This window comes from Curcuma longa, chromosome 21 (assembly GCF_044706935.1).
Source record: "Curcuma longa cultivar G26 ecotype Majalengka, Jawa Barat chromosome 21, ITB_CL_G26_1.1, whole genome shotgun sequence".
Lineage (NCBI taxonomy): Eukaryota > Viridiplantae > Streptophyta > Magnoliopsida > Zingiberales > Zingiberaceae > Curcuma > Curcuma longa.
Genome location: NC_133881.1, coordinates 11,575,120 through 11,594,216, shown reverse-complemented (window position 1 = coordinate 11,594,216; position 19,097 = coordinate 11,575,120). Strand labels below are relative to the sequence as shown.

The 19,097-nt window shown below is 39.3% G+C and overlaps 4 protein-coding genes across 4 annotated transcripts; 1 reads left to right on the top strand and 3 right to left on the bottom strand.

Moving 5' to 3' along the window:
- The first annotated feature begins 478 nt into the window (after positions 1–478).
- LOC141814427 (zinc finger protein CONSTANS-LIKE 14-like) lies at positions 479–3,044 on the top strand. The gene is made up of 4 exons (XM_074702392.1): positions 479–1,309; positions 1,997–2,224; positions 2,349–2,587; positions 2,707–3,044. The coding sequence occupies exons 1-4, from the start codon at positions 518–520 to the stop codon at positions 2,795–2,797; spliced, it is 1,350 nt and encodes a 449-aa protein (XP_074558493.1). The 5' UTR covers positions 479–517; the 3' UTR covers positions 2,798–3,044.
- Positions 3,045–3,120: 76 nt separating this feature from the next.
- On the bottom strand, positions 3,121–6,527 carry LOC141815179 (delta(3,5)-Delta(2,4)-dienoyl-CoA isomerase, peroxisomal). The gene is given in 9 exon segments (XM_074703104.1): positions 3,121–3,371; positions 3,421–3,460; positions 3,463–3,531; positions 3,534–3,647; positions 3,650–3,793; positions 3,826–3,880; positions 3,882–3,940; positions 3,943–4,093; positions 6,519–6,527. Coding segments are annotated over 9 exon segments (843 nt in total). The 3' UTR covers positions 3,121–3,169.
- A 272-nt stretch (positions 6,528–6,799) lies between these two features.
- LOC141815178 (ubiquitin carboxyl-terminal hydrolase 16-like) lies at positions 6,800–14,043 on the bottom strand. The gene is made up of 8 exons (XM_074703103.1): positions 13,535–14,043; positions 10,840–11,788; positions 10,647–10,735; positions 8,752–8,837; positions 8,506–8,668; positions 7,459–7,576; positions 7,182–7,339; positions 6,800–6,911 (listed from the first exon to the last, which is right to left on the bottom strand). The coding sequence occupies exons 1-8, from the start codon at positions 13,861–13,863 to the stop codon at positions 6,800–6,802; spliced, it is 2,004 nt and encodes a 667-aa protein (XP_074559204.1). The 5' UTR covers positions 13,864–14,043.
- A 3,556-nt stretch (positions 14,044–17,599) lies between these two features.
- Positions 17,600–18,593, bottom strand: LOC141815177 (uncharacterized). Its single transcript, XM_074703101.1, has one exon. It carries the CDS (start codon positions 18,503–18,505, stop codon positions 17,600–17,602), a length of 906 nt encoding a protein of 301 aa, XP_074559202.1. The 5' UTR covers positions 18,506–18,593.
- Positions 18,594–19,097: the final 504 nt, after the last annotated feature.

Sequence of the window (19,097 nt, the reverse complement as noted above, 5' to 3'; positions counted from 1 at the left end):
AAATTCTGTCTAATTTCGTACGGATGAAAGGAACGCGAAAAGGAAAAGCATTATCTAAAACATATTTATTTATTATTATTATTATTTTTAATCCTCCAATCAAAAATTAAGCGAAGGAAAATTTCGGCTGAAGCCTATTGAATTAAATAAATAATTATATATATATATATATATTATTTTTAAAAGGATTAACTTTACTGATTTGAAAGTTATCTCCTCCTTTATTTTTGGTTTTAAGCTATTTTATGTGTGGGCCCCACATGGCGTACTTTTTAACTTCTGTCCCTTACGTGTCCGACGATGCCGACGTGGAGAGGGAGGGAGCGAATGGATTCTCTGTTTGCTGTTCGGAGACGGACAGCTTTATCGTCCAGCTGCTCTCTGAATCCGATAGGCATCTTCCGCTTCCTCGTGTTCCGTTCGCGGTTATAAAAAGTGGAATTCCGGCTCCTTCCTTCCTCCACCGGCTTCACCAGCTCGAGGACCAGACGGATAGCAGCTAGGGTTTTTCTTTGAGATGGAAATGGACGAGGCGAACGACGAGGCGGGGCGGCGGACGGCGTGCGAGTACTGCGGGGAAGCAGAGGCGATGCTCTTCTGCCGCGCGGACTCCGCTCGGCTCTGCGTGGCGTGCGACCGCCACGTGCACGCGGCGAACGCGCTGTCGCAGAAGCACGTCCGCTCCCCTATCTGCGACAACTGTGCGGCGATGCCCGCCGCGTCGCGGTGCGCCGCCGACGCCCTCGCTCTCTGCCCCGACTGCGAATGTGACTTCTACGGTAGCGGCGAAGGAAGCCATCGCCACCCGCGGGTCTCTATCGAGGGATTCTCCGGCTGCCCCACTGCCCTGGAGCTCGCCGGTTACTGGGGCTTGGATCTCGCCGCCAATAAGTCGGGTTATTCTTCATCCCTACCTACAAACCCCATCCCAGACCAGTCGCTCTTCATTTGGTCGCCTCTGGATCCAGTCCTGGGCGCGGATCCGGTATTCAGCGACCTCTACGTGCCCTATGCCCCCAATATGCAGGGGATCGCCAAGCGGCAGAAGAACGCCCAGAGCAAGAAGCAGCTATTCCAACAGCTTTTGGAGATTTCCAGGACGGACCTGGTGGACTCGGCACCGGATGATCTCTGCCCCAGCACACCGCTTCGGACTGCCGGAAGTAGCCAGGAGAATCTCCACGAGCCACAGCCAATGCAGCACACCTCCCTGCTCATGCTGGATCCCACGGGGCCCAAGGGGAGCGATCGGTTTGTCGAGCAGGAATCTCTGCTGTGGGACTGCGGCCTTCCGGATCATCCCGTTCAGGTTTTGTCTCTACAAATGTTTGGTTAGTCCCTTTAATTGAATACCTTCTATTAAAACCATTAATTTCTTGAGATTGTTGGTCTTTTTTTGACCTTTTCCCCTCTAGATAAGAGTTATTAATTTAGATTATACAAACAACGGTTTTATCTATAAAAAATCATTTACAAATTTTGAGAGAGGTTTCGGAAGAAGAATGGAAAGATGGGAATATCGCACCAAAGTTGCTTAACCATTGTGATTCAGGTGTTTGGGTACGCAAAAAGTTCTTATGCCGATGAGACATATTTTGCTGTTTTAGACCCAAAAAGGTATTTCTTATTTTACCGGCAAGAAAAATTCGAATTAGCCTCAAGTTGTCACTCAGATCTGATCATTGAAGACTAACTTTGACAGTATGCGTTTGATACACTTTTAGTAATCTGAAGACAGTACTTCCCAATTTGAAGATCTTCTCTTTTAAAGATTGCTCAATTCTATTTCTTATAATCAAATCTAGCATTGTTCAGGATTCATATATTTTTTTTCTCAAGCCATATAAATCTTCTTGGATTTCTCTATGGGCCATTTGCGAATTATTCAATCAGTTTGTTTCATTTCTTCTTTCTTCGTCATGCCCAATAGTTTGTAATGTTTTCAATTTTCATGGCTGTTTCAGTCCCTCTTACAAATTTATGTTCTAAATTTTAGATATGGGATTTCAATCTTGGAAGATTAAGAGACCAGAAGGAATCTGGTGCACTTGAAATTGCATACGGGACCAACAATGAGGGTTTCATGATCAAGAGTGACCGTGATCTTATCAAGGAAAACTCAATCGCAGCTATGAAAATGTTGCATGAAATTGGCGATGCCAGTTGCCCTTCCTCAAATGATGGCACATTCTCATCAAATGCCCACCACATACAGTCTCATAAAGTGAGCAAACTCTATAAATCCAGTAAAATATTGACAATAATTTGTGTTGTTACAGAGATCATCAGGCAACTTTTATTTCATTTCCAGTTTTTTTTCCTTACCTTTGTATTTCTTATCCCGGCAGAACACCAGTGCTGCAGCAGCCAAATGGAAGCACATTTCGAACTTCTCGGAAGTAAAAGGACCAACAAACTCCATGTCGACCTTAACTCAGTCTTTTGTTGATTCGAGACAAATATCTTTCGGAGAAACCTTGGTCAGAAACGATATGGCTAAAGAAACAAACAAGCTGGACAGCCAACTACTGGCTAAAAACAGGGGCAATGCCATGATACGCTACAGAGAAAAGAGAAAAAATCGCAGGTATGAATCTAAAAACTAAAATTCTCACATCAATTATACAATCTGTTGATCAATCTTCCACTAGGCTCTCTTCATAAATATGTTTTGGCTTTGACATGCCTGACTTGGATCATGCACAGATTCGATAAACAGATTCGTTATGTGTCGAGGAAGACAAGGGCTGACAGCAGGAAGCGAGTAAAGGGTCGTTTTGTCAAGTCCACTGAGTAGTAGTTGGACATGGAAATTAAATGGAGAGTTTAATCGATGAGTATTGTTGTTGTTGCTAATCAAACAAAAATTCTTTGACAAAGCTCCAATTGCGGCGGTAATTTTTCTATTTTGACGCAGTAACTGGGCTTGCTTGGTTGCTGAGTGTTTGTGGTTTATCTTATGGCTTGATTTCACAATGAGTTTGTAGATGGTACGAGCAAACTACTACTACTCAATCGGTTTCAGATGAAAATGTTATTTATCATGGTTTCTTCTCACTATGTGTCGTTCGATCGCCTCGGTTCAAGTCTCTTCCTTCAGCTACATGTATGACAGATGGTGCTTCTCCTGGAGTTTAGCTTACATTTTTACTACGTGCCAAGTTCCAGTTCACGGTTTGGAAAAAAGTTGGGATTGCGCGGCTCCTACGGCTTCCTCCAGGTCACGTGACATAAGCATCGCAGCGTTCCACGTCGCCACGTGCTCCAGATCCTGCTCCACCGTCAGATCCCGACTTCCCAGCATCACCGCCTTCGTTCTCATCATCGCCACCGTCGATTTTCCAGTCAATCCTATCGTTTTTAACGAAACAAAATCGTAACGACGAGATTACCGCTTGCGAGGTCGCCGGCCGGCCACTGCCCTCCTCCAGGGCGGTGCGCGACGGGAAGACTCGGGTGAGAGCCCCATCGCTTCTGCCTCCGCCGCCGTCAACTTCAGCTTCGTGGGCGCTATGTCGACTGCATTCTCTACCCGACGATCGCCGGAAGGTGACGCAGCGAACCCAGATCGGCGGCCAGGGCCAGATCCACTTCCTTTATTGCGAAGTAGGCTCCCTCGTCGCAGGAGCGAATGTCGCAGGCGGTGCCAGGCGCACTCCTCTGCCGATGCAGGCGCCGTGGATCGCCGTGATCACCGGCTTCCGACACCGTTCAATTGCGGATATTGCGGACTGGAGGGCGAGAATCCGGCGGCTGAGAAGATCGCTGGTGACGGCACGGTCGCTACAGGGAGCGGCCGCGAGGGGGGGGGGGGGAGGGGGGGGGGGGGGGGGGGGGGGGCGAGGGAAGAGAGCTCGATGCCGGCGGAGCAATGGGGGCCCGCGTGTGGCGAGGACGATCCAGCGGGCGGAGGGGAGGTGGTCGAGGCGGGCGAGGGCTCGGGAAGCTCGTTGAAGGAGGCGGGGGTCAAGGCGTTTTGGTGGGTCGGGCGGTTCAGGTAGAGATAGTATACAGGGACCGCAGAGTCCGGCTGATCACCTCCAGGGTCTCGAATCTCCTGCTTGAGCTCCGACGCCGTTTCTGCCGCCTCGATCTAGTCGTCAGCCATGGTTGTTCTTGCAGAGTCGCCGTTCCTTCTCGAGAGTCGAGGGTAAGGGTAAGAAACTCGCTTCCATTTGCTAATCATGTTCTTGATGGCAATTGTGGTACGACCGAACGAGTATGAATTTGCCGTGTTTTGTTTGGAAATAGGTTCATCTGTTCTTCTGCGGAGGAACGACCGAACGAGTATGAATTTGCCACATGACACCAACTTAGGGGTTTGGTGTCTGCCCAAGCAAACCGATATGAACTTGCAACAGAACACAAAGTCCTCAATTTCAGGTAGGATTGAAGTTATCTGAATCTGTTAGCTCTCAGCATCATTAATCAACAAGCTACCTAACATTTTGTTCTTTTATTTTTATTTATTTATTTTACATGGCAAAATCTGAGTATGTTTGTTGTATGTGTTGGGATCGTGAGCCTCGATTGCAGGCGCAACAGAAATTTAGATTTGATGTTAGGTTTGATCAAGCTTAACCAAAACATTAGATCAAGGCAATATTCAATTTAAAGTCGTCCATACAGTATGAATCCTTTGTGTGTAGTGAGGGAGGTGTCAGTGTGTTGATATTAACTCTTAAGCAATTGCATGGAGGGAGAGAGTTCCCTATCAACACTTGATGGAAACTCAAGAATTGAACCATCCAACACTGGTGTGCCAGAGAAAGAGGAGGTAAGGCTGGTCAGTCCAATTGGTGGCTGGCCACTCTCTTAATACCCTCTAGGTGTGATTGGCTGGCCAAGCATGGACAAGAGAGAGATCGAGAGAAAATCTCAATTATCTTATATTTTTTTCAAATCTTTTAGTTTCTTTAAAATCTCATCTAATATTCTCTTTTCAATACAGAATAATCATCTATGTAATAAACTACTTAATTATACGACACTTGTGTACCCCTTAAAATCCTCTAGGTGTGATTGGCCAAACATGGAAAAGAGTGAGAGTGTGAGAGAGAATCTCAATTATCTTATATCTTTCCAAAATTTTCCGTCTCTCTAAAATCTCAGTTAGTTGAGTTATATTCTCTTTTTAATAGATAATAATTGTAATAGAGACTACTTAATTAATCTATGACACCTGTGAACCCCCTTAAAATTCTCAAGGTGTGATTAGTCAAGCATGGAAAAAGAGAGATTGAGAGAAAATCTCAAGTATCTTATATCTTTCCAAATCTTTCCGTTTCTCTAAAATCTCAATTAGATGAGTTATATTCTCCTTCAATAGAGAATAATTGTAATAGACTCTACTTAATTAATCTATGACACCTGGGATCCCCCTTAAAATCCTCAAGGTGTGATTAGCCAAGCATGGAAAGAGATATTGAGAGAAAACCTCAATTATCTTATATCTTTCCAAATCTTTCCATATCTCTAAAATGTCAATTAGATGAATTATATTCTCTTTTTCAATATAGAATAATCATCTATGTAATAAACTTTACTTAATTAGTCTATGACACTTATGCAATGATCTTATTGTAGTCCGTTTAAATTGTAACATTTCTACGAATTTAATCTGTCTTGTAGAAACTTAATTGCGCTTCAATTAGGTAACTATTTTCTTTCTAATTGAAAACCCGAATAACACCTAATTGGTTTCCAATTTACTCGTCCAATGTTTAATAACAAATTGTCCCCTTAATTTATTACAACTAAACCTCTTAAATTTAATTGGTCCAATCAATCACTTAATTAGTCTCAATTATTTTCTCATTTTTGATTGCTACTATGCATAGAGTGTTTGAGATTCATCTCTTGTGTGTGTGATTCTATAGGCTATTAGAATTATTAGCAGCATACCATAGATGACCAAACTCTTTGGTCTGCGTGAAGACTCCTCTTCATTGGCTTATGTGTGCGTCATGATTGACCTCTACCTAAGCTTGAAAGATATGACTATCTACAAAGCCTTCAACTGGATGTTTATTGTGGAATTTGATCCTCTTATTATGATGTGGCCTGAAGTAATGTTTGCCCCTTAGGTCCACATTATATTATCATTTGATCTCCTCTTGATCCACTCACTCGAAAGTAAATTGAGACCCATTTAAATCCTACTTTAACCATGCACAAATTTCTTGACTGATCCTCCATTGAATAGGCCTGTGAGATATCTCCTTCTACCTTCTACCTGGAATGAGTGCTCAATTGGCCATACACCCACCTCTATACGATTTTCAATACATCTAACAACGAGTGTATGTGCAATTCTTCAATTAAGGTTCAACTCATAGGTGTCAAAGTATACCAGTCCTTACATGAGATGATTGTGATAGTCTCAAATCAAGGATTATTTGCAACCGCCTGTATGAGATTTCCATAGACAGTAGATAATTACCAAATGAGTTTTTAATAGCAAGCTACATTCAGTGATTTGTACACCAACCACCCCACCAAATATATCTAACAATTACCATGCCCATAGACATGAGAACACTTACTGCTATCCAATAACAGAAACATAATATGTATTTATTTATTCGATGTCCAATTTCAACATTACTAATACCAGAGATATTTAATATGCTACTTATATGAATTAGTATGATCTCACATCTTTTTGGATAGACACACTAGTAGACTTTTTTACAATTACGAATATATAATAAAAGGCTAATTTTATTCATTCATAGTGCAATTACAAAATTGTGTATCCATACAGTATAGTATACAATATGATTGCCCTAGGGCACTCTCACAAAAATATGCTGTGATTAACGACCTGAAATCTTTTCAACACAATGGTCAGGACATTGGGAGCCTCCAATATAGTCAATCTCTTTTTTGCTCGTTCATAAGACTTGCATCTGTTAAGAAAAATACAAAGTATGAACTTCATCAAGTTAAGAAAACACCATTTGTAAGAGAACCAGTTTCAGCAAAGGAGATATTTTTAGCAAAATAGGTTCACAAAGATAGGCATTAAAGGTATAACTGATCTTTCTTTAATAATCCCAAAAAGAAGCTGATTTAGCATTGTTAAATGCTGGAAAAGTTAGTCCTACAAGTAACTACAGCATTGGTGACAGAATAACGCATGTTTGGTTTAAGCACTTCTAAAGCATGAAAGAACCAACCTGTCACACTTGTACTTGTTCTCCCCTTCCAAAATTTCTTGAGATGTAAAACGTAGAAGTGCATCATCAAGGGTGGCAATATTGCCATCTATCTCAACAGTAAGATCCATCATCCTTTCACACTGCTCAGACTTGTTCTTGCATTTACTGCACCTTATCTGCATATGCTTATCAACCACCATTAATCAATTGCTAACTAGCTAGCTATCATGTTAAGATTAGAATTCCAGGTGCAAATCAAATTTATCAAAACAAAGAACGTAATGAGATAAATTACTTTGGATCGCAAATAGCCACCAAAAGTTTGCTGTATTAGCGTTGTCTCCTCCAACAATCCATCTGGTTTTGCTACAGCTTGCTTCAAGCAAACAGACTGCATGGCCTCAATAGCATACCTGCCAAAGTTTATTGGCAAAGATGCTCATAAATGCTTACTACCATTTATGAAAAAGGAAGCATATTGCTACAGTACATTAGCAAAATTTCTATTCAACATAAGGTTCAATTTAGTTCACAAAAGAGTCCTTCGTAATACAACAATCAGCAACATGATTTAGAAACTGTGCTTGAAAGTTGAAACAAACAGAGCAAGCAAACTTCACGCAACAATGTAAATCCCAACAGGACCAAATAGGCAGGAGGAAGAACTTAGAATGTTACATCCCCCATGTGCAAATAGTATGTGCATTGCACAATTTGCAGTGTGGAATCACAAAGTTACATGTGATGCAAAAAGAAAGTTCCTGATAAAAATAATCCAATATCAAAATCTTTGACTAGCACAATGTAATCCAAATTACACTAGTTATATCACAAGATTTCAGTGATCATTTTTGTTTTCATAAATCATGACTCTCAAATAAGGATAGACGAATGAAGACAAGTTCGCAGAGGAATATTTCCATTCTGATCCAAAAAATCAAGCAAATATGTAATAGCCTGTTCCAAATAATGATTCATGATCCATACTTATCGACATGATTTTATCTTCGTGAAGATAGCACAAGTAAAATACAATGGAATATATCACATTTTGTGAATACGCCATGACATTGAATAATGTTAATAGATTTTATATCAAATAGCAACATTTTGTAATTACAATTCATGGTTCAATAATTCAGATTTATCAACAGAATGTTATCTTCGTGGATGAAGTTAGTAAAAGCTAATTATCCTAACAAAACCTATATACATACCATAAACCATTTACGCCCATTAGAGAGTTAATATCAACATTCATCTTATTGGTTCCGTGACCAGCTCAAGGTAACATGAGGATTAGTAAAAGTGTTTTATAGAGTTTAATGCTGTTCAAAGTCACCTCAAAAATTCATGGGCATCTTCCTGCTGTCTGTGGCCAAAATTACTTCCAATGTTGTGCAAATGAGAGAGAATTCCAATCGGTGACAAAGGAGATTTCCCTTCCTTTGCAGTCCTCGCAAGGCTTTCAAGTTCACATGTAAAGCACCACTCTTCCTTTGGACCTAGAATGGAGTATGAGCATATTTAAAAGGTAGTTTTGAGATTAAAACAGAACAATTACAATAGAAGTGGAGTATGAACATACATGCTTTAGAATGAAGACCTTCAAGAAGATATGCAGTCAACGGCCGAGTAAATGTCAAACACTGGAGAACAGCATTAGCATAGCAGCTGCAATCACCAAACAAAAATATTTGATGATGGAAGTTTGTTCATTGAGTAAGCATGCACAGTATATGTCATTCATATGCCAAAAAAGAAATACAGTTAGATTTCTCATATTATGATATCACCTACAGTAGTCCCTAAAATGTCCAGTAAACTAGCAATATCCAAAGAGATCATTTCACTGGCAATTATATAGGTGTCAATTCAAAAGTCCACAAACCATGAAACATAAGCAGCAAATAAAATATCAGGAAGTGGATAAATTATTTATTTTAATGTTTGAAAAGAGGGATTAGGGTAGTTGAATACAACTAGTGCAGCTTTGTCCCACGATTATTCTACTCTAGAGAGGATGAGGTAGTGGCAGAAGCAACAATGACAGAAAATAGAAGGGGAGGATGAATGAGGAGAGGCAAGGAAGAACATGGAGAAAGAAAAAAAATTAGGAAATTTTTATCAAAATTTTTTTTTTAATGATTTGGGTATTCCAGTTAATTTATCGTTGGTATTTGTTAGTGTAATTTGACAAAACAGCCAACGATAAACTACTGACAAGTATACGTATGTAGCTGAATTGAATCAAAAAAGTTAATATATGAAATGACAACATACGCCATGGTTTATGTATATTAAAGAATATTACAGGATAATCAATTATTTCGAATTGATGACATCCACAAGCTATAACTCTGAACAATAAGCTAGGATGAATCAATCCTCTAAAACTTTTTTTATTTGCTTGAGAAAAATATTCTACTTTCCTTGGGAATCCCAGAAATCATCGTCCTAATATATTGAAACCTGACAGAGCATGTAGCAATCTTCCTTGAAGGATAATGCAATGAGTTATTTCTGGTTGATTAGAATGAGTACAAACTATTCTCCAAGTATTTCAGTTGGACACATGAATCTTCCATGTCTTCTTTTATTGTTTTAGTAAAATCTTCAACTATACTTTGGAATGAACCACAATCCTAATAGATTGAACTCATTAAACTAGAGCATCTATGAGCTTTAATTGTGAGATAAGGTAAAAAAAGATGAGGTTTTAGCCACAACTAATATTAAATAATAGTCAGTACAAGTTTTTTCACTACAAAGTTGAGGATAATATTATATATGTGACAAAAATATTGTCATAAACTTTTATCATTATTGTGTCATTTAGTGGCAACATTATAGGATAGATTTTCTATTGATGAAAAAAATTGTCACTAATAGGATATTCAGTGGTAGATGAAATTAATGCTAGCTTTAAACAATTTAACAACGAGATTTAAGACACAAGTCTAATAACAATTTATTGTCACCAAAGCTTTTAGTGACAAGTTGTTAAATTTTAGTGGCAATTTTTTGTCATTGATACACACTTTTTTTTGTAATGACATGCAGGATCTCTACAAGGCTTTAGAGACCAATGAAACAAAAGGTATAACTCACAGTAGTCTTATCCAACAAAGAACCAAGGGAAGATAATATCAATTGTTCAGCAACATTACCAACATTTTTTAATCTGTTGTTTTTTTCTCAAGAAACTGACAGTATAACTTTTCTATGTAGAAACCAGTACGATTAATAAACAATTTCCAATTCAAGTAACTTGATCCTGGCACATAAGGATCATGTCCAGGCAATTGCAGACCAATTCACTAGATCGCCAACAAGCAAGCTCAAAGAAACTTGTTGATTGTATTAGATAACAGATGAGAGATAGTAAGACACGCTTATAGGTTTCTTATGGAAATAAAATAAGGAAAATTAGAGCAAGAAAAATTTTACTGAGTTCATGTGGACCAGCAGAAAGTTTTGTACCTGTTTCCACAATTAGTAAGACCACAAGGGCGCAAATCAATCTTGTCAGAGTTGTAGAGTTTGATGAAAAGATCATATGGAAAGAGCATCTGCAAAATTAAAACGAGATATTAAGCAACTTAACTTTGGTTTATTAGAATGCAGATATGTAAATGCCTTTATGTCAATTTAAAAGAACCACAAAACCACTTACGAATTCCGAAGAATAGTGCCTCGAAACTTTAGTAACAACTTGTTTCACAGATGTTGAAAGACCATTTGCTACATAAGGAATATTTTTTGATTCAAAAGATGCTCTATGAGCATTAGCATTTGAGCTTTCATAGAATGAAACAGATTTAGCGCCTCCATTAGTAGAATAGTGAGCTGAAACTAAGGATTCTGATGATTCTTGTTTTGAAATTTCTGTCTCATTTCTTTCTGCATGAGTTCTTGCTTCTAATGATACAGCCGCTGGAGGATAATCACGTGCTGGCAATGTACTTGAATTAAACCTATTATCAACTCTCCCAGACCACTCAGTATTCACCTGATCATTGGTGGGTTTAAACCCAGATGTGCTATTAGGTATCCGTTCATCTGCTTCAGCTTTAAATGTGAATAACTCCTTGCTTACATGACATGTGGTGCTGGACAAAGGATTTGATGCAGCTAACTCAGGAGTTGATTGCATTTTAGTCCTTACATTGTCAGTGTCAATTGAAAATATGAGGCCACCAGAAGGAGGTTCTTCTAGACCAGCATTATTCGGAATTAACATGCTAGCATAAGAAGCATCAGGAGAACCAACGGTCTCAGATAATGTTGAATGAGTAGGTAATGTTGGTGAAGATGATGAATCAGAGAAAAAAATCTTTGCAGAAATATCCTTAGAACTGCTATCCTGATGCTTGCCTCCATCAATTTCATTATCAGTAGAGGTGACTTTAGATGCAGAAGGCCTCTCGTAAATTGTCTCAATCTTTGTCAGATCCTCTTTTGGATCTAGCCTCTTCTCAGATAAACCAGACTGTTCAGAATGCACTCCCTTGAGACCAGAAGAACTCAATTTGTTTTCACTGTTATACTTATCATTATCGGGTGGAGGTTGGCATTCATCTTTGTGGCCTTGCCTCCAATGAATAATCTGGCATCTGCCAGAGCTGAAATGAATGTCGATCAAAATATCAACCACATGACTTTTTATTACTCTACTTCTCATTCAAAGAGATTTTAACTAATTGGAAGCAGGATAAATGCAAACCTTGTTATTTTGAAGTTCAATCTCATAGGAACAATAGTTCAACTTTTTCAGCCACCAATAAGTGTGAAACGAATATACATGGAAATTGGCCAATATCAATACCAGTTATACTAAGGAAACAAAAGTCATATTCTGATCTATAACATTATGAAGTGTCGAATATAAATGCTTTTAAAATGTCTGCATTAAAACCATTTACAGCATAATTATGTCTTTAGTGGCTTCTTTTTCTAATAAAAGGGGGGAAAACAATGTCAAAAAGATGATTTTTTGGATGGGAGATTTTCTCCTTTGCTTTTGCAACATACAAAATAAATCAACTTACCATGCAGCTCAAGTTATCCTGAAAATCTAGAAAAGAAATAAAGATAGCTGAACAAAGGAGTTAGATAATAGTGTAAATGTTTCAATATCTGGTTTTCAACAATTAGCTTTGTGGGTCCACTCATTAGTACATCTTTAATCAAAAAGTTCAACTGGCTCCAATAATTGGTTGAAATAAAACTGTTTATGGTTCATACCCATTGTCTTCTTTGTATGAACATGTAAATTTTTATGATAATGCTAAATGACAAGAGACAGTTACACTTTGTTCCACCTTAAAGGAATAACATAGGCAGATAACAGGATTGACATTGAAATAAGAGGAGCCTGGAGGATTTACCAAGGGTAAATAAGGGCATTGCAGAACTATGAATGCATGTATGTACATACATTCATGCATATATGTGTGCATGTGTGTGTACGAGTCCAAAAGTACCAGATTTATTGTTCAAATGAACAAACATTAACCTCTACAAAATAACGGTTGAAGAAAATGAAAATTGACTGGTTCCTAGTTTTTCCCTAGCTCCTTATTCTACAAAAAAAAAAATTGAGTCGAGGAAGAAGATGACACTTCAAATTAATAAAGTAGGAGCCAATCTAGAAGGATTTTCCAAGGGAAAATTTGAGAGCACTCCAGAACCAGTGAAGAAATTGGAAAGGTCTGGAGATGTAAATCATATATCCTAATTTGACTTATTCAACACTACTAAATTTTGTTTAGACAGAAGACCAAAGAGGTCATCAATGAGACATGTCATGCTATCTGTAAAATTAATTTATTTTTATGACTAAAATCAATAGGCAGTGGTAAATTCAAAGAACTATTCTTTGAAAACTTCATGTATGAGAATCAGGAGCCTCTGATGAAATGAAGGAGAATGCAGATGGAAAATGGCAACAACATGCACTATATCACCAACATCTCCAGGTCTATTGAGTTGGTTTTATTTAGGCTAAGAAACAAGGTCACGAAATATTTACTGTGACTCATAGCTAGAGCCAGATTTTTCTTGAGCTCTAAGTTAGCATCTTTTGAATCGCATTTGGTCATAGGTAACAAATATTCCAAAACCCACATATAAGTATAAACATCCTCAACTCCCTCAGCATGGATTCAGAATAAGATAATGGCTAAAAAAATCCTTTAGATCAATCGAGGTTCCAGCTTTTACAAGCCAGCATTTGAAATCAACACTGAAACCATGAAACTAACGCAACCAAATAATGAACGAGGAGTTGAATTAAGAAAAGAAAAACCTTAAAATAAAATAAAAAGTGCAAAATTTAGTCGAAGAAAGAAGAACTCAGTTTTTCTTACCAATATCTGACAGCCTTGCATCGGGCACACCTCGCGTTGGCAGGGATAGAGCAAACGGCACATTCTGGCGGAGCCGCGAGCTCCCTAGCTACGGAAGCGGAATAGGAGGAATACGCGCCCACAGAAGATGTGACCGAGTAGGCTGCCATCACCTCCATCTCCGCCAGCGCGGCTTCCTGTGCCGCAAGATACGCCAACCGCCGGACCTCCTCCTGCCTCGCCGTCACCAGGCGCCATCGCCGGCGCACCACGAAGGCGACCACGGGCCCGAAGAGAAGCACCAGAAGCAGCGCAGCCCCTGAGAACCTTAGATCGATGTAGAAGGGCATCTATCCGCCGCCGCTCGCCAGCAGGCAGCTCCCAATCTCCGACCTCCTCCGGTCCGTAAGACGGCGCTCATAGATCATCCGGCTGCCGCCCGCAACCGACGAGGTCAGATCGCGTCTGCCGGATCTCCAGGCAACGATCCCCAATTCGACTCGCCCGCTGGAACACGATAAGAATGTCGCCAGAGTAAAACGATAGAAAGAAAAACGTGGGCAAGAAGCGGAACGGAGGACGTTTTTATGGGGCAATTAATTCCGTGATACCCCAAAATTCCAAAGCATCTCGACTATTCACTCCATCAATACCACGAATTATATGAAAGTGAGGTTTGGAAATTTTTGGTTCCGGATATATTTAAGTTGATTAAGATGCAAAGAGTTGTAAGTGGAAAAGTCGAAGTAGGTAATTTTTCGTGTTCATCGTGATTAATGGTAGCTTCTCAATTTACCTTTTTATAGGGGTGTTTGGTTTAAGGTTGCCCAGATGTAAATATTTCGTTGAGTTCTCAAAATTTGTGCAATGGACAGATGATGGGTGTTTGGGTTTAGATGGTAAATGTACATATGGGATTGGGGTAATAAAAAATTGGGGGTTGGCAAAAAGGACCTATGGAGGTCCTTTTTACCAACCTGAAAGTTCAAATTACACATCTATCCTTGTGAAAAATATATAAGGATTTTTTAATTTTTTTAGTAAGGGTAAATAAGTAAATGAACATCCAAAATATAACTCAACCTCATATTCACTAAACACTCCATTTACATTTACATTTTCTCAACCTTTTCTCAACCCCAACTATATATTTACATATTTTCAACCTCAACTTTCCGTTAAAAAAATACAACTTAAAACCAAACACCTCCTAGATAATCGTGGGACCGACCATGTGGGATCGTTGGGATGATAAATTTCACCTTTTACTAAAAAAATTTAAAAATTGAATTGGTTACTATTAAACAAATTTATTATAGTGAGTAAGGATCCAATCTTAATAATATTTTCATCATAATGGTCAATTATAATTTCTCGATTCATCTACTGATCGTAGAACTGACCATGTGAGGCCGTTGGGATGACGGATTCTATCTTTTTTTTACAAAAATTGAAAACTTTTTCATTTTACTCCAAATATTTTCAATTTCTTAATAACACCCTAAAATTTTAAAATATCAAAATACCCTTTTAAGTTTCAAACATGCCATCTCACTCCCTAACCAATACTATCACTAATTGGCCTAACCATTTATTTTTCTAGCAATTGATGCCTCAGGGTGAAATGAGAACATTCTCAAACTTTTGAGGGGTGCTTTGGGTATTTGAATTTTATTTTATAACTTATAGAAATATATACTAAGATAGTAGAAAATATTGCAACATTTATATGATCTTAACTTTTGAGTATAGAGAGTGCCTAGTGAATAGAGGATATTCAATATCATACATAAAAGGGTGAAATGAAAAAACTCAAATTAAACTAAAATTAGCACATAGGACAATTAAGCACCTATCACTAATAAACATTTCTTAACTTGATTAATGAACATAGCAAATTGATTATAATAAAAATTCATACAAATTAATCCATCTTTTCTAGTTTGATCTAAAGAATGCAAGATGGTCAAAAAAAAAATTAAAAGCAATTGAAATAGTAATACTTTAGACCTTTGAAAATAGCTATATTGTCTTAGAGACATATATGGATGTGTGAAGTTATTCCAACCTACTCCTCTTGGTGCCACATTAAATTGGCATTGCTTCGATCTCAAGGTTTGGGAGAAAATAATAATTATTATTATTATAAGAAAAGAAAATGATTCTGAGGTTTCTCTTTAAGGATGGCATTCCTAAATGATAAAGGAGTCAAGAGTGATTGAGAATGATAGAAAATGACCTCTTGTGTCTTGTTCTTATATTTTTCTCTAGTCTTTAATGACCAAGAGTAAAAGTCATGGGATCCAACTCATGCTCTTTTGTCAAGGTAGGCATGCTTATTTATATTATGATCTTTATTTTTTTATTCAAAATATATAAATAATTAATATTCTATAAAGTTTATAATATTTCTAAGTTACTAATAAGATAAAATGAGAAAATTATATAAATTTTATTTTTTTTATAAAAGCATTTCAAACAGTACAAATGCATGTTAAGATGGTCTTTTGGTCAAACACCTATAGGAATGAATGTTTTCCTATCCTTCTTTCTTTATAAGCAAGCAAAAGAAGCACAAAAATACTATTTGAGAAATTATCTAGATTCAATAGTATTGTATTGAATATTAATTTTGATCCAAACTATTTCAATAGTATTTGATTAATTTAAATTAAGTTGAATTAATTTTAATCAAATTAAAACAGTTTTAGTTAATACTTGAACTGTTTTGGAAGTCCCCGAGACAATGGTGCAACGGTAGGACATCCAAGTTGTCTCCCAGGCACCTGCGGTTCGATCCTCAGTTACGGCATATTTGTAGGAATTCCCCTCCAAATGGGGAATGCAATCAAAGGATGTTGGACGTCTGGGTTGGCCGCTGTGTGCGCTTCCTGATTTACCCTGATAGTCGATTGGAAACTTCCGTGGGACCGGGCTGATCATCCCCAGGGATTGAGTCCATGAGACTAACTGGGATGCTGAATCGTATTGATGAAGGAAGCACAAATGCTGCACGATGGCATTATCAATAAGAGAAAGACTGCAAAAAAAAAAGGTCGAATTTAATGTGAAAGTAAACATGAAATTTCCTTTCATTGTATTTGTCCTCCTTCTTCACTAAAATATGAAATATGTTATCCTAACGGCCTTACACGGTTGCTCTCCTAACCATCTATGAGGAGGTAAATCAAAAAATTCCAATTGACTACTATATGAAAGGACATTGCCTCGGCTTCATGGAAATTTGATCATTCTCTATTTTAACGAATTTACCCCGCAGTAATCAACTAAATCATGTCCCGGGGACTTTATTTGTCCTCCTTGGTTCACTTGATTATGGAAAAGAGAATTGATGAAAGATTGTCAATAGGTATTGTGAACTTTTCTTCAAATGGGAGCATCGAACATGTAGACAATGACAAGCCAACTCAAATATTCTCACATCAAAATAAATTTATAATTAACATTGGAGAAATGCAAAAAATATAAATTTTCAACAAAAAAAAGGTACGACACCAACCAAAGTACTCATATCCTCTAAAATAACCATGAACATGATTTGGTAGTTTGATCCATCCACACAAATCGACGCCTAATTCAGTTCTAATTCGAATACCAAACTCATATAATAGATTGGAGCATCTCACCTGACCCAATTAGGATTGTATTCTAATGCTTTATTAGTTTCAAAAAGAAATTATTATCCTGAGATAATAATTCAAAGCTTCCTCGCAATAGAGTTTCCATGACTAGATCTGACCATGGGTCGGATCCTAATTGAACCTAGCTTGGAACCTGAACCGAAACTAAGTCAATGGTCCGATTATCCATTGATCCGATTCAACAGGCCCAATCCATAACCGACCCATTGAATTGGCTAAGGGTTTTTGGGCCCTAAGCAAACCAGCGATTTAAGTCGTTGGTTAATTATCGATTAAAGCGGAGATCCCCATATCACAAGGAAATACATAGTTTTTAAGTAAAAGCTAATGCTAGATGATACTTCCACAAGCAAAAACCTTGGAACACAAATTAAATATGTCCATGACCACAAGTGCTAGCCGATGTGGCCTGGGAAGGAATAAACTAGATCCAACCAACAGTGCTTAATCTTCTTGGGTATTGGACCAGCGACCCGCCCAAGAGATCGGCCGAGTGCTTAATCTTCTTCTGGAACATCGCTAATGGTTTCAGATCAAGTGGCGGCTCGAGCACTGCGTCCTCTAATTCGCTCAGCGCGTTACTGTTCGATTGGGCGAGGAGTTTTCTCCCAATTTGATTCTTTGGCAGCTTCTTGTTTGGTTCCCGGACGGCAAGAAGCTTCTTCCCAATGTGAATGCCTTCGAACTCACCTGCATTTGCGTCCACACGGGCTATGGCATGGGTCATTTTCTTGATCCCTACAATGGTGGATCCAAAATGTCGGACGTATACGATCTTATAATTCGCCGGCAAATGGAAGATGCGCGAAGGATCCACGCTCATGCGGATGATGGCAACCCCTCCAATTCGCAAAACCCTATCCATAAACACAAAGGAGGCATCGCAGAAACTGTCAGAGTCGAGCACAAAGTCTACGGAGTGATCGGGAATGGCCATTCGGCCTATCTCCGTCATGACAGGGAACATCCTATTCTGCTTCACGAGTGTGATCCGCGCGCCGGGGTTCCCGAGGAAGACGGCGGGGCTGCGCTCGCCGGCGATGAGAAGCCCCTCTCTCCGCAGATCGCGGAGGAGCATCGGGAGGTAGTAGGGGTCGTCTGCCCATCGATGCGGCGGCGAAGGTAAGATGAGACCGACTGCGGCCTGCAAGAGCATGGATCGGAGCCAGGGGAAAGCCAGAACGGCTGTCGTAAGGAGCACTGACCTGGCGATCACGACGAGAACCAGCGGGTGGGGGAGTCTGATGACAAGTTCATCGCCTCCATCAGCCCAGGCATGGGCGGCGTGGCTCTCCCCGTGGCCTCTAGTGGCCCATGGAGGACTCTTCATCGCGGTGCGACGATTAAGGGACAGTATTCCTTCTTCGATTTATCTGAGAGAAATAGACCGGATCAAAGAGATCGCCGAAGAAACAAACCTCGAAAGGAAGGAGAATGCCGGAGAGAGAGGCGGCGAGAAGAATTATCGAAAGCAAAATCGGGCGGCGGTGTGGTTTCCACCCACGAGGGCCACACGGGTCCTTAGGCGTCTCAGCCATAGGAGCATCAACTGCCGCATCCGCTCGGCTTCCATGGTGGCGGAGTACGACCGAGACAGAGAAGCAGTGAAGGTACCGGCCGGATCAGCGCTTGGTCTCCATCGCCGGGAAATGGCGGTGGGAAGGAGGAGGCGGAGATCCCGGCGATTGGTGTGGAGCGGAGTGGAACAGAAGAAGGGTTTCGAAAAGGACGGGAGGAGGCGACGATTATTTATTTGAAGCAAGGAGGTAAACTTTTGGGTACGATAATGTTGAACCATGAATGACACGCGTCGTTCCACAGAGGGTAAGTTTTCGGTTGATAAAAATATAGGGTGCATATATTTTACATTTATCATTAAGGGCATTATTTTTTTCAACAAATGAGTTAAATTAAATTTAAAA

What these genes read in the sequence shown, in the direction of transcription:
- LOC141814427 (XM_074702392.1), top strand. Translation starts at nt 518, where the DNA reads ATGGAAATGGACGAGGCGAACGACGAGGCGGGGCGGCGGACGGCGTGC. An exon ending in TTCCGGATCATCCCGTTCAG is followed by an intron (nt 1,310 to 1,996) that starts GTTTTGTCTCTA and finishes TCTAAATTTTAG; the next exon opens with ATATGGGATTTCAATCTTGG. An exon ending in ACCACATACAGTCTCATAAA is followed by an intron (nt 2,225 to 2,348) that starts GTGAGCAAACTC and finishes TTATCCCGGCAG; the next exon opens with AACACCAGTGCTGCAGCAGC.
- LOC141815178 (XM_074703103.1), bottom strand. Translation starts at nt 13,863, where the DNA reads ATGCCCTTCTACATCGATCTAAGGTTCTCAGGGGCTGCGCTGCTTCTG. An exon ending in CTTACTAATTGTGGAAACAG is followed by an intron (nt 8,838 to 10,646) that starts GTACAAAACTTT and finishes TGGTGATTGCAG; the next exon opens with CTGCTATGCTAATGCTGTTC. An exon ending in AGGTCTTCATTCTAAAGCAT is followed by an intron (nt 8,669 to 8,751) that starts GTATGTTCATAC and finishes ACTCCATTCTAG; the next exon opens with GTCCAAAGGAAGAGTGGTGC.
- LOC141815177 (XM_074703101.1), bottom strand. Translation starts at nt 18,505, where the DNA reads ATGAAGAGTCCTCCATGGGCCACTAGAGGCCACGGGGAGAGCCACGCC.